General features: G+C 33.7%; 1 protein-coding gene across 1 annotated transcript in view; it reads right to left on the bottom strand.

The window, feature by feature from the left end:
- Nucleotides 1-14,375, bottom strand: part of GALNTL6 (polypeptide N-acetylgalactosaminyltransferase like 6) — an 875,965-nt gene that overhangs the window by 497,064 nt on the left and 364,526 nt on the right. Inside the window, exon 5 of the mRNA XM_036424387.2 lies at nt 12,567-12,733. Within this exon, the coding sequence (XP_036280280.1) occupies nt 12,567-12,733 (167 nt within the window). The remainder of the gene's footprint in view (nt 1-12,566; nt 12,734-14,375) is intronic.

Raw genomic sequence — 14,375 nt, 5'->3', positions numbered from 1 at the left:
ATATATATATATATATATATAGTTATATTTAAATGTAGTTTCTATAAAACCTTAAGTAATGTGGATATAAAACTAACCTTTAGTAATAAGAATTAAAAAAAAACTTAGAAAATCCCCCATAAGCCTTAATAGTCACCTAAACACAGGCTGTCAAATTATCTATTTAAAATCTTCTGTAAGCCAACTTCAAGTTGAAATAAATGCAGATGAATTGCTGCTTTTTTCAAAGTGATCTAAGACTTATCTTAGTTTTGTGACAGGGCCAGTACATAAAGAGCACTTAATGGAAGCTGAAATTGTCTTCAATTACATCCCATGTCTAATGGTGGGTCAGCTCTTAAAATGTCTCTGATTTTTGTCAAGGTTACCTAATTAATAGGACTCCATGAACCTTTGTCCTTTCTTAAAAGTTAAAGCTTGGAGGAATGCACTACATACATGATGTGGGTGGTTTTTTGTGTGTGTGTTTTTAAGGTTTCCCTATTAGGCTTGCATGTGAACTCACAAATTTAGGCAGGAAAAAAAAAAGAATCTGAAGAAGAGTAAGACAAGGACTAAGGCTGAGATTCTTTGTAACTGTGGATGTTGAGGGAATTACACTCTCTAATTTCAGAAATGGAGGAAACATTTTTCATTTGTGGTTTATTAGTTTATCTAATAAACACTAAGAATCTACTGTTTTATATTCTAGGCATTAGGAATACAACAGTGACATAAACAGGAAATTGTATCTGTGCTCCTAGAGTGGATGATCTAATGTGGCCATACATATGCTACTCTACTGTAATTTAAATAAATATTGTCTTACAAGAAAAATTTGCTATTTCCTTTTCATGTATATGAATTATTTACATATATATTACATATTATATATGTACAAATATATATATATGTACAAATTTATCTTACTCTGTCCATTAGTTGAGCATTCTTTGTTTAAAAAAATATGTTTTTATTGATTTTTTAGAGAGAAAGGAAGGGAGAGAGATGGAAACATTGATGAGAGAGGTATATTGTATGGTTGCCTTCTGCATGCTCCCTACTAGGGATCAAACCTGCATCTCAGGCATGTGCCCTGAACAGGAATCAAACCAGCAATCTCTTTGTTCCAGAGTCAACAAACACTAAGCAAAACAGGCCAGACTAGTTGAACATTCTTATTGTATATTTTAGTTTCATTTTGATTAGGGTTAATCATATAGGAAACATTTGCCTCTGCACATTTTTATTTAAAACTAGAGGGCTAGTGCGTGAATTCATGCATGGGTGTGGTCCCTAGGCCTGGCTGGTGATCAGGCCCCATGGAGGGCCTGTCTGGAGGGAGAAACAGGGGGGAGGGATCTGGGAGGTTGGCTGACAGGGAGACCGCAGAAGGTTGGCCTTGGGAGCACAATGACCACCAGGGGGCAGCTCCTGCCTTGAGTTTCTGCCTTCTGGTAGTCAGTGAGCATCATAGCAACTGGTTGACCAATCATTCTGGTCATTTGGTCAAATAGTCGCTTAGGCTTTTATATATCTAGATTCTGAATCTTTTATGTAACACTGGGTAAAATATATTCAGAAATATTCTTTTCCCATCCCCATGGCATCCTGCCATGGAGACAGTGTGAAATAAAGAAATGGTATATTTTTTCAACTATTAATTGATTCATACTCTTGGAATTAAACTTTTAGCGACCAAAGAGTTTTTTCACCAAAACAAATAGGATGTGTTTTGTATTTAACATAAGACCCTTCTGACATTGACTTGGTACAAATTCTGACCCTAATTTAATTAACTCTGTCATATTCTGATTCTGATTTCTTAAAATTTCCTTTTCCTGGAAAAATCAAATAACATGCTTGGAATAATTATTACTATACCTTATATTACTTACAACCTCCCTCAAATGGAGATAACCTAATAGATCATGAACTAGTAACATTTGAAAATAATTGTTGCAAAGAAGCATAGTATGTTCCTGGAAGTGCCATTATCTCTGACATATGTCATTACTGTAGAGTGGCAAAGTTTTCTCTTTTGTGGACTCTCTCATACACTCTAATTAATTAAAGGAACTGAAGAAACCAACTCTAATAGCTAAAATCTATTTTTGTACATTTTACTTGAACAAGTAAATGATTTCTACTTTCATGATAAATAAATGAATAAATACATAGATTGGTTCAACTCACAATAATTTTATGATTATGATCCAGAATCAGAAAACATATGATGATACTCTTATTCAAAGTGCTCATTAATAGGTAAGCTCACATCCAAATAATGTGGAAATTGCAGTGCTATTGACTCAGAGTATTGTGGTAGTAAATAAGAAAATCAACCCAAAGGTAGTAGCCCACAAATTTTATGGGAAATATAGGTCAACTCCTGTCTAAGCACTTTACGCATATTCTCTTTAATACTTATAAACACACTATAAGATGGGTATATTATTATACCCATTTTATTCTTGGGGAAACTGAGTCAAGAAATTTTGTTATTATTCTTTTAAGGTAAGCTCTTCAAGGCCTTACATAAGTGGCATAAGCTGACAAGGTAGGGTTTCAAAGGAAAGTGAACTGATGGTGTTCTATTAGTCTTAAAAGATTAGCTAGAATAAGGGTCACAGAAAGAAAGAAGTATTGTGGAGATATGTTTCAGGTAGAGAAAACAGGATTTGAAATACACAGGATGGATAAATATATGGTGCGATGAGGGAAAACATGTCATCTTAGTTTTGTAATGACAAACATTGCAAGGTGGAATATAGGAAAGGTGATCTAGGCAACTAAGTAAGGGCCTCCTGAGGGACTTTGTTTGCCACATTAAGGATGGAGATTTGGTTAGGCATCTATCAATAGAAGCCAAAGGAAAGTTTTGACAAGAGAGATAATTTGGACAATATTGCTTGTTGCAAAGATCAGTTTAATAATAAGTGATAGATTTCTGTGGAACATAACTTGGGGTGGAGAAAGGAATGAATTCATTTATTTGAATCCACTGTAGAAAACTTGTAAAGTAAATTACATTTTCAAAGATCAAAACAAGCACATTAAACTTCTCAAATTTGCCTTTCTGTAAATATATATAAACACTTTTTATCTGATTCTAGTTTAGGAAAGTTATCTTTATCATTGTGTCATGAAACTTATTTATGGTCAAAATAAATCTTGCAATTTCTTGGAGCACGTTGCAATGGTTTAGACCTCCAAGCAGTTTGTAAATATATATTTCACATAGAATTCATTATCAGGGTTTTAGGAGGAAAGGCGGAAAAAAAATAAAGGATGTTTATCTAATTAGAATCCAACCCAATGCTGGGTGTTCGGTCAGTCACTCACCCCTTTATTCCTAGTCCAGCTTCTCTCTGTTCCAGAATTACTCTCATCTTCTGGGGACATTTTGCACCAGAGTGGTCCTGGGAAACCTATAAAATGCCTTGGCTTCTGTGAAATGAAGCAGCCTTGTTAGGCTGCCTAACTCTGGAATGACACATCTAGAATAAGGATAGAATCAGATGCCCTGCCCACGGGGCTAGCCTAAAATCCATTCACTTATCTCAAAAAATTTTACTTTACACCAGCCTGTAAAAAGCTACCTAAAACACAACACTCTTAACTATGTTTTGGAATCCATTTTATTGCTGTGTGGGCCTTTCGGGATGGTAGAAACACTGTTTTCCCTAGGAGGATTGGCCCCCTGCAGTTCTGCCAGGGCCTTATAGATTTGGAATTTACGTGTCCAGGTCATTATATTCTCACGAATCCTCCACTCAAAGACTTGCATGTGCAAAGGGAAATGATAGTTTCTATTACAATCCTTATCCCAAGGCAAAAAGTGGGCAATAAGTTATTAATAGATTCCATTACTAGAATGTCTCCATATTTATAGTATAGTTTAATTACATCCAAGATAGTTATCAGAATAGTTCAAGCTTCTCAGAGTTAGACAGAGCTCAGGATAAAAATTGTACCATTTTAGCTTAAGCTAACATATATCTAAGCCTGTAAAATTGTCCCAGTGTGTTTTCTTTCTGAGTCTCCATTTACTCATCTATAAAAGGTTACAAATGTACCATGTCGCCTACAAATTCCTTCATCTCACAGATACCATCATTCAGCTGGGGAATTGTTACTCAGTGGACATAAACTTGTTCATTGTTCAATATCATTAAAATGTGTTTCATTGACACAAAAAACATTTGATGTTAAAAACAGCTTATCAGAAATCTTGACTGATGAGAGACTGTTAATTTTCTAAGTGTTATAATTCAGTATAAAGGAAGAAATATTTGTGTGTTTTTGCATTGTGTCAATGCAATCATTTTTTGAAAATCAAGATCAGATGGATATTTAGACATCAAAAAGAGTTGCTTGAAATACTGAACACTGTATTATTAATGCTCACCAGCTGAGTTTTGTTGACAAGAGGAATAATCATAAAACATAACCTTTTATTTTATCTCTGAAAGCTATACCTGCCCGAGATCTGAAGCCCAACATCCATAAAATGGTTTGATACAAGTGACACCCTACTCAAAACAGCTGTCTGCAAGGAAACTAAATGGAATTTAATCTGCCATAAAATAAATTGCACAATTTTTTTTTTCTTGAGTAAGTCATGCCTTTGTGGCGGTGAACTGTAACAGTTTTGCTTTGAAAAGAATCAGCCCCATTCTATGCCAAACCCATATTAAGTCAAGCACCTGAAAGTTTCCTGAAATAGCAATTGGAAAGCCAGGCCAGCTTGTCCACTATCTGATGAGAAAGCTTCGTACTAAATCTTTTTTTTTAAATATATTTTTTTATTGATTTCAGAGAAGAAGGGAGGGAGAGATAGAAACATCAATAATGAGAGAGAATCATTGATCAACTGCCTCCTGCATGCCCCCCACTGGGGAATGAGCCTGCAACTTGGGCATGTTTGATTCTTGATTAGAATCAAACCTGGGGCTCTCTAATCGGCAGGCTAACAAATACTCTATCCACTGAGCCAAAGCAGCTAGGGCCTGCTAAATTTTTGAAAGGACTAATTTAAAACATTAGCCCTAAAACATTATTCTACCAAACATCAATAGGTTTAATGATGCTTGTTATGAAAAAAGGGTATATGAAACTAGTATGCTGTCAGTCATTTAACGTAAAAAAAATTACAACCTCACTTGCTTCAAACTAATATCGAAGCAGAGAAATGAACTGCAAAAGAGTAATATACTAGTCAGAAAAATGACAATGAGATTCACCATCTCTTCAAAATAAAGTTATTAGAAAAAACTTTAATAATAACTCAAAGAGCAAATATAAATATTTATAACCCCCAAATATACTACTTTATATGGGCATTTTAAAAAGACAACTCACAATAAAGGAATGGTATGTATTAATGTGTTGACTTTGTTCCCTTAGGTACATAAAACATTTTTAAATGATAAAGCAAAAGAAAGCAAAATTTTTCAACTGTGAACTTTGATCTAATATTCTATGTAATATCTAACATACATCCAACCTAGATGATGGAACTTGGGTTTTGCCTCTTCATCCTAGTACACATTTCCCAAAATACTTACTTTTGAGTTCAAAATTAGCCTAGAAACTATTCATCCTGGTGACTTCATTCTCTCAAACTACAAACTCATATTCTACATTAGAACAGTTTAAATAGTTTTTGTTAAATCTAACTTCATAAAAATGTCTATGTGCATTGAAGTTGCAACAAACTTATCTTTGTAGACTCAAGATAAATCTTACTGAATCTTAACTGAAATTTAATTTCATCAAATTTAGATATACTATTGCTTTCCTTAGAAGACAGAAGACTATAATTCTCATGAGAATCATTAGCAATGCTCTGAATTTACCAGTGCCAATGTTATAAAAATAAAGGCTAATTCATAAAAACAATCTATTAAGATACATATACCCTGCCCTAGCCAGTTTGGCTCAATGGACAGAGCATCGGTGGGCCAGCTTTTTTTCAATTCTTTGGCAAATGATGCTGAATTTCTAAACAGAAACATACACAGTTATAGTTTCTTGGTTTATGCTACCTATTAATATTTATGATTATCTTTTAATTTTAAATTAAAACATTTTTACAATTTAAAATATATGAAATAAAAGAGTCCCGGGTTTGATTCCAGTCAAGGGCACATACCTCAGTTGCAGGCTCCTCCCTGGCCTGGGCCCTGATCAGGGCACTTGCAGGAGGCAACCAATCCATGTGTTTCTCTGACACCGATGTTTCTTTCTGTCTTTCCCTCTCCTTCCACTCTCTCTAAAAATCAATGCAAATTTGTCCTTGTGTGAGGTTTTTTAAAAAAGGAATACACATACCTTTAAAGTATCTCAAGATCATTTATTCTAATCTTTAAAATAAGCACTTATTCAAAATAGGTTTCTACTAGAATGAATAAAGCATTCCAGTATTAATTATGAGAACTGCAAGAGTGTGTGTGTAACCCTCAGTTAACACTCTTGAAAACGAGAGATTATACACATTAGCTCTGTAGGGAGAAACAGATATAACAAAATGCTGTTCCAAACATTCAGGCAAAGGGAAAGCTCATTAAGGATACAAAACTTTCAAGATTATCACCAGATAAATTATTTTATGTAGACATCTACATCATGTGAGATTACATTTTTAATTTAAAACCAGAGGGAGAAATCCAAAAGTGCTTTGCCTTCTGAGACAAATTCCACTCAATGCATATTCTGTCACTGATGTCTAATTACTCATATTTTATAAACGCAAGGAGACTTTTTATTAGTTAATTTTGTAACTTCCCAAACCTACTCTGGGAGGGAGGTTCATTTCCTTGTGACTTTGAGAACTCATACTCTTTTACATTCATATTTATGACCCTTGGAAATAGTACCACTCTATGTCTTAGACTCCCTTTTAACCACAAATGCTGAACTAATTGGTAAAACACAGCTATTTTATTAAAACTATCCATTTGACCGCTATGCAACACGATATACACATTTATCGTCAGAAAAACAGAACAGCTTTCTTTCAATTCTTTGGCAAGTGATGCTGAATACCTAAACAGAAACATACACAGTTATAGTTTCTTAGTTTATGCTACCTATTAATTTTTATGATAATCTTTTGATTTTAAATTAAACATTTTTACAATTTAAAATATATGAAATCGAAGCAATCCCAAGATTCATGTACAGTGACTAGCTCTCAATAAATCTGAGACATACAAATTGCTTGTCTCATAGTCTAGTGGAGTATCTGATGGAATACCAGCACTAAAGCATTTTTGTTGACTGTCATCTCAGAATCTTTATATGCACTTTAGTGTTACTATTTCATCATATAAAATAAAAATGCACTACCATTCTTCTGTTTTACAGCCTTCTCACACTGATGATATCTTCCAACTCTGGAAAGCTGTAAAACTCGTGCTAACTGATTTGTCTGCTTAGTGAAACTTTCCTTAATGTATACTCAGAGATGATTTGAGTAAAATGGGACTTGAAATTCAAGGCTCAGTTCATTTGAAAATTGATTTAAAAGATTTCTACTACTTAAAAAATGGATAAACACTTAACCATATGAAGACTATGATTTTTATGATATTATGGATCTTTCTTTAAAGAAACTGTTTACACACAGGCACACAAACACACACAGTGTCCCCCCCCCAAAAAAAAATATATATATATATATATATATATATATATATACTTTAACAGCTTTAGCTCAGTTTTAAAAATGAAATGAATTGTAGTAAACACTGTCTTTATTTTATATATATATATATATATATATATATATATATATATTCTTAGCATAAAATTACTGAATGATTCCAAAGCAAAATAGATCTATAAAATGTTAAAAGGCATTTGTATAACAAAGAAGGAAGGATGTCAAAGGAGAAAATAATGCCAGTAAAGTGAGACTGAACATAAAATGCTATCAAATGAGTTCATACAAAAGCAGAGCAAATGTCTTAAATTTGTGAAAATGCCAAGTTCTATCAAAGAAATGTAATTATAAATGCAAAATAATACATAACATTCTATCTCAACCTTTCCTTTACAGATCTATAAGTACAATATGCATTATATACTAAACATTGAGAAGAAATACAAACATTTTTCATCACAATATATATAAGAAACAGGTTTTTTTTTTTTGAAACTATGCTATTTATGCACCCATATTACACACTGAATCGTGAAGCCCCTATTTGAAACATCTGACAGTTATTTTGAAACTCTCATTTGCATAAAATTACATATAGATACTATTAAAATGCAGCTTCTGAGCTATCTGGATGGGGCCTGAGATTCTGCATTTCTCCTCAGCTTTAATGCGATGCTGCTGGCCTGGGGACCACATTTTGGGCAGCAACAAGACATGCTATCTGCAGAAAAGTACACTGGATTGTTTTAGTGGTTGGCTTTGCTAGACTGGAGGATAGTTTCAAGTCTATGATTTTCCCTCTAACTAGTATATGGAGTATAACAGGTCTTTATGAGCCTTCACTACCTACCTTTCCCGATGAGGACATTTGAAACAATCAGGGGCAATGGCGAGCCAGTGAGTCTGAATGTGTGTGAGTGCACCCAGTGTGCAAGTACTTCCATACTTGCATTTAGGAAACTGTGTCAGCAGCTCGCCTATACTATCCACAGTTTGAACTTGCATTCATTTAAGCAAACTGAGTTTAGAGAATTGCCAAGTTCAAATATATCCTATCTCTGAGGTTAAGCCCCAGCTTATTTCACACACTTCAACATTCTCCATGTGGAAGCTGTTAAGGTGGCCTGGAATTTGGAGATAAGCACAGGATTAGTCCCACTGTAAAGTCATCACGAAACCTTGTTAGAGGCCCAAGTTAAGTTGTTAAATGTATTTCTGATAGCTTTCTAAAAGATATATATATAATCACATTCACTCACTTTGGTAAGCTTCGGATAGCAAAAACATAGTGCTATTGTTGAAAACTTACCTGCAGGCATGTACCTTTGTGTTGTTATAGACAGTAGCCTTATGTCCTAAGCCTAAAAAAATATTCGGTTTATCACGCTTGCTGGAGGAAGAATATCTAAACTGAGACTACTAGTTGGGATATTCACTTTTTTTAAAAAAAGCATTTTGGTAACTGGGTCAAACCTATTCAAGTAGATTTTTTTTAAATCACTTTGCAATGTTCATAATTATTCAGTAATTATAAATTATTGTAGTATATTCTTTCTCTACTGTTATGGAACCAACTACTCCAGAATTTTCCAATCACTATATTGCTTACATTTTTAGAACTAGCAATTCCAAGTGATATTAACCTTATGTTATTAATATGGCTAATATGTTTACTTTCCTTTTATTTAGTGTGTGTGTGTGTGTGTGTTTGTGTGTGTGTGTGTGTGTTATTTTGTTTTTGCATGTATAGCTACTCTACTGACCTGGAGGACATAAACAATAAGAGAGAAATATCTGATTAAATCTTGTCAAAATTTCATTGCCCTTGGCCAAATAATATTTCAGAATAACCAGAAGAGCTATAGTGCTAAGATATTAGATGTATATTGAACTTCTAATAATGTGGACTTGGAATTAGAATATATTTCTAAAAATAAATACAAAATATAACATTTATATATTAGAAGCTTATTATTACTGAGTTGTCACAAAAAGGTATAAACATACTTTATAACAAAGTAGAATAACTTTTAACTTCATGGCTATAGGTAATATCAAAATTAAAAGGAACAGAAAAATGTTTCTGTCTTAGAGACTCTGAAAAAAAGAGATGCCATAGGATAGTTTCCTCCTAAGAGTGAATATAATCTTGTAAGGAATTTTGATCACCACTCATGTAAGATCACTCATATAATTTTAGGTGGGTTCTACTTATTCTCCTTTTGATGAAAGTCTAGAGTTTAATTTTTCTTTAAAATATGTAGTAAATTAACAATTTATAAGTGCAGAGATTTTTTAAATGTTAATGCAATTTTGATTTTTCCAACATGGTACACATTACCAAAACTTGTCTTCATGTGCCTCTGACGCTGTTGTATCTGGAGATAATAGGTAGATAGGTGAACGCATGGATAGACAGATAAATTATTGTGGACTAGGTCTGATAAATTGAGAGGATCTCCTCAGTATGGAGACTATCTATATTATAGTAGCAGGGAAGCATTTGGTAGAGTAGAAATCAGTAATTGAGAGCAACTATTCTCCTAACCTAAGTAGTGCATAGTTCATTCAACCATCCAAAATAGTTTTTCATCAAAACCTTTCCATGAGGAGCTATTTACATAACTAAAGAGTTACTTATTCCTATGATGATAAAAATAAATCTGAGAGGGAATTTAGTTTATCCAGTGTCATAATAATTGGTGATGAGATACTAACATGTGTTTGTTAATGTTTTATATTTCCAAAGGGTGATATCTTTTAGGTCTATCTAAATCCTAAGATTTTATTAGTTGAGATTTTGTAATCTGAGATATAAATTTGAAAGAAGAGTCTCTCCTAATCCATGCAACTTTGGAATTACAATGTATTCTAAAAGATAACAGAAGTACTTTCACAAAATATTTCAAAGTTTTCTTTTACACATATTGACACATTCATAAAATGAAATGCAATATGCAAATAATTTAGCGTTTTGAACATTTAATGATCATAAAGCAACACTTTCAACTTGAGTGTTCATAGGAATAGAATATCTATGATTTACCAAAGCAATAGTATTATTATTTTTTTTAATGTTCGATAGGAAAGTCAAAATCACCATTAGTATCCCAAATAATCCCTTTTTTATTACTTTACTAACAATAATTACACTGAAATCTTCTGGTACTCACTTCCCAGCAAACATCACATGCAGGATAGTCCAATCAGAATCACTACTATACAGAAGATGACAGTTATTTGAAGTCAAGACAAATGTAGGTGCCACTATTTTTTACCTCTTTAAAGACTTTCAATAAAAAAAAAGAATACCTCTGAGAAACATTCAGCAAAAAATGTTGTACAAACCATAATTTTCTATTACCAAGTGTTTCCTACTGTATTACCTTCAGGTCAAAATTCTGCTGTAATAAATAGTTTACCAAGACCAAGTTAATTATGTAGAAAATTCTCCACAGACACACCCTCTGATTTCTCTTAGTACCAGTCAACCCAAAAAGACGAGTTATTTGTTGTGTGCAGCCTGAGGTCTCTATTCCCTTGTTCATTCCTTTGTAGAAAAGCAAAGTTCTAGCTTTCACACATTTGCCTATTTTTAGTTTGAGATAAGAATGACTGTTTTGAAATAAATAGCCTCAATTAGAATAAAAAAGAAATCAATGTTACATAAATAAAATTTTAAATAATAAATTTCAAGTTTAGATACTGGGTTATGCTTCTAAGTAGTATTGAGTGCACCATCTTTCAAAGGAAGGCAAGGCAAAACCTGTTTTACAATCAGCATAAATCACCGAGTTGGTAGTTTACTATTTTAATGGAATGATGTTAGACAACCTTATTTCTGTCTTACTAATATTAATATTAGGCAGTTCCTGAATCAGTATTTGAAGTGAGTCGCTGAAGACTAGAACTCTCTTAAAGAAACCTGAAAACTAACATACTAAGCAGTTTTACTTTTACAGAATTTTTTGAATACTCTGAAGAAAATGGTGTTTTTTGATGCAAACAAAATTTCAAAACTTCAATTAACCCATATGATTTCAAGATGTATTCTCTTGTGAGGCATAAGAATAATATGCAATCAAACTATTTTACTATCATTCTTTCTTACAGATATACAGCATTTTAAGCAGTGCTCTTTCATGCAGTAAGGTAGAAAATTATACCCTCAAATAGATGATATCATTAGGAAAGGTTTCCTCCTCTTCACTCACACCCGCAAGAAAGATAAAGGCAAAATTTGTTTTCTCTGCATATCAACTACTTCCTCCTCATTTAGACTAAATATAATTGTAAAAACCTTATCTCAGGAAACTTTCTATATTTTATCCCCCTGTCTTATAAAACCAATTGTTTATCAGAATGCTAAATTATTAAAACTTCTGTTAAATTTGCTAATACACTGTGATGCCAACTTTTATTATTTTTTCAGACATGACAAAATAGCTAGAATTGCCAAGTAAAATATTGGTGTCTCACTATAATTTTTAGTATTTATGAAGTAACATAAGCATAATCTGGAGAATGTATCATACTTGTAAATAATAGAATAGGTAATCTTCAGAAACAGAAACAGATTTTGTAGTTCTACTGAAATATTTCACTATTCATAAGTACTCACCATGACATATTTTACAGTGTTTGTCCTGAGGCTGAAAGTAAAATTTGAGACATTTGCCAACACCTGTCTAATTTACAACAGGAACGTCATGCAGATTTTTTCCTACAATAATTTCTCATTCTGTTTACTTTGCATTTGGCCAACATTTTATGAAATCACAACATAGACAAAACTTTGTAATCATTTTTCAGAGAGAATCAAAAAGAAACATCACAATAACCTTCTGTCTGTTTTAAGCCTATGATGTTTGTCTAGGTGAATAACGAAATCAGATAAAATATTGACACTGTCTCTTACCTCTATCACTGAAGTCATCTACTAGGATGATTTCTGCTATCAGACTCTCTGGGGTTCGGTTAATTATACTGTGTATGGTACGCAGGAGGGAAGTCCAACCTTCGTTATGAAATGGGATAATGATGCTGGTGTTTGGCAGTATTTCCAGGTACATCTTGTGCTTACAACTGGAGATAATAAAGGAAAAAAGCAAGGTCAAATGCAAAACTATAATATATTACATACTGCTATTTACACATTATGATATCAAATAGATTTGAAAACTAGATCTTGTCTAATACTCAGTTTTCCAGCCAGAGCTTGTACATCATAACAGTTACTCTGCTTATTCATGGAATCCATTATTAATCCCTCTTCTCACTTATTTTATTTTTTTAAGAATTTTATTGATTTTTAGAGAGAGAAAGGGAGAGGAAGAGAGAAAAACTGATGTGTGAGAGTGAAACATCAAGTGGTTGCCTCCTGCTCAACCCCCACCTGGGGTCAATCAAGCCCATGACTTTGGCATGTGCCCTGACCAATAATCGAACTGGCAACTCCTCAGTACATAGGATTATGCCCAGCCAACTGAGCCACACCAGCCAGGGCTCACAATCATTCATAATAATTATTTATCCTCTTTTGTATCTTCAAATACCAGGTAAGAATTGCATTAAAATATGTTCTTGTGAACTTACAATATAGTAATAAGGGTAAATTTTTTTAGTAGTGATAACTAATACTTATTGACTGCTTACTAAGTAATAACATATTTTTGTGGTTAAATACATGTCACATAAAGTGTAGCATTAGTGACATTTAGTAAATTCACAATGTTATGCAACAATCACCACTAATTCCAGAATATTTTCATCAATCCCAAAGGAAACCCCATATCCATTACCCTCTCCATTCTCCCTTCCTGGCAACTACTAACCTGCTTTCTGTCTCTATGGATTTACCTATTATGTATATTTCATATAAATTGATTCCTATAATATGTAGCCTTTTAGATCTAGCTTCTTTTCCTTAACATATATTTTCAAGTTTTCAACCAGGTTGAAGGGTAAACTTTATGCATTAAAAGTGTGGTTAATCTTTACATGGATTCCTACAAAATTTTGGAAATTCAGCTTCTTTAATAATCAGTTTGGGTTGTGGTATGTTTCAGTAGCTAGGAAGTATATAAGGGTGTACAGGGGGAAACAGTGTTAAAATGAAATCAATGAACATGTAATATCCAATTATTATTCATTAATACAACCACATAATAAGATTACACTAAGATCCAAACAAAGAGAGGTGATTGATACAAGATAGTGGCAGAGGAGGTGCAAGTTACGCTCTCCTCCTCCTAGGACCAAACTGGAATTAACAACTAAAATACAGAACCACCAACCTGAATAACAAACAAAAGACTATCTGAAACAGAAATCATATAACCAAAGATTTACAGAAGGCAGCATGTGGAGACTGAAAGGAAGGGCAGAGACAGGAATAGGGCTGCCCCCCTCCCTCAGGCAGCAGCTGAGATTCCAGAGGGATGGATATCCCAGCTGCATAAGTTGCCCTTGAGGGGCAAGATCTCAACAACATGCTGGGCTCCCTAGCCCAGAGCGCCAGAACCAGAAAGAGGTCCCATGTAATAACTGGCTGTGAAATCAGAGGGGTGTCTGTATGCCAGGGAGAGACTGGAGTCTGCAAGAAACCAGGGCACCCTCTTAAAGGGCCAATGCCCCAAATCTCATTGGCAGGCACTCACCCTGGTGCTGGTGGAGGGAGAGTGGAGCAGGCTCGAGTCCTTGAGGAAAGACTGAGGTGTGTGGCTCC

The sequence above is a fragment of the Pipistrellus kuhlii genome, unplaced genomic scaffold, assembly GCF_014108245.1.
Source record: "Pipistrellus kuhlii isolate mPipKuh1 unplaced genomic scaffold, mPipKuh1.p scaffold_m20_p_8, whole genome shotgun sequence".
Taxonomy (NCBI): Eukaryota; Metazoa; Chordata; class Mammalia; order Chiroptera; family Vespertilionidae; genus Pipistrellus; species Pipistrellus kuhlii.
Note: the sequence above shows the minus strand (reverse complement) of the source record. Positions and strands in the feature narration are given on the sequence as shown.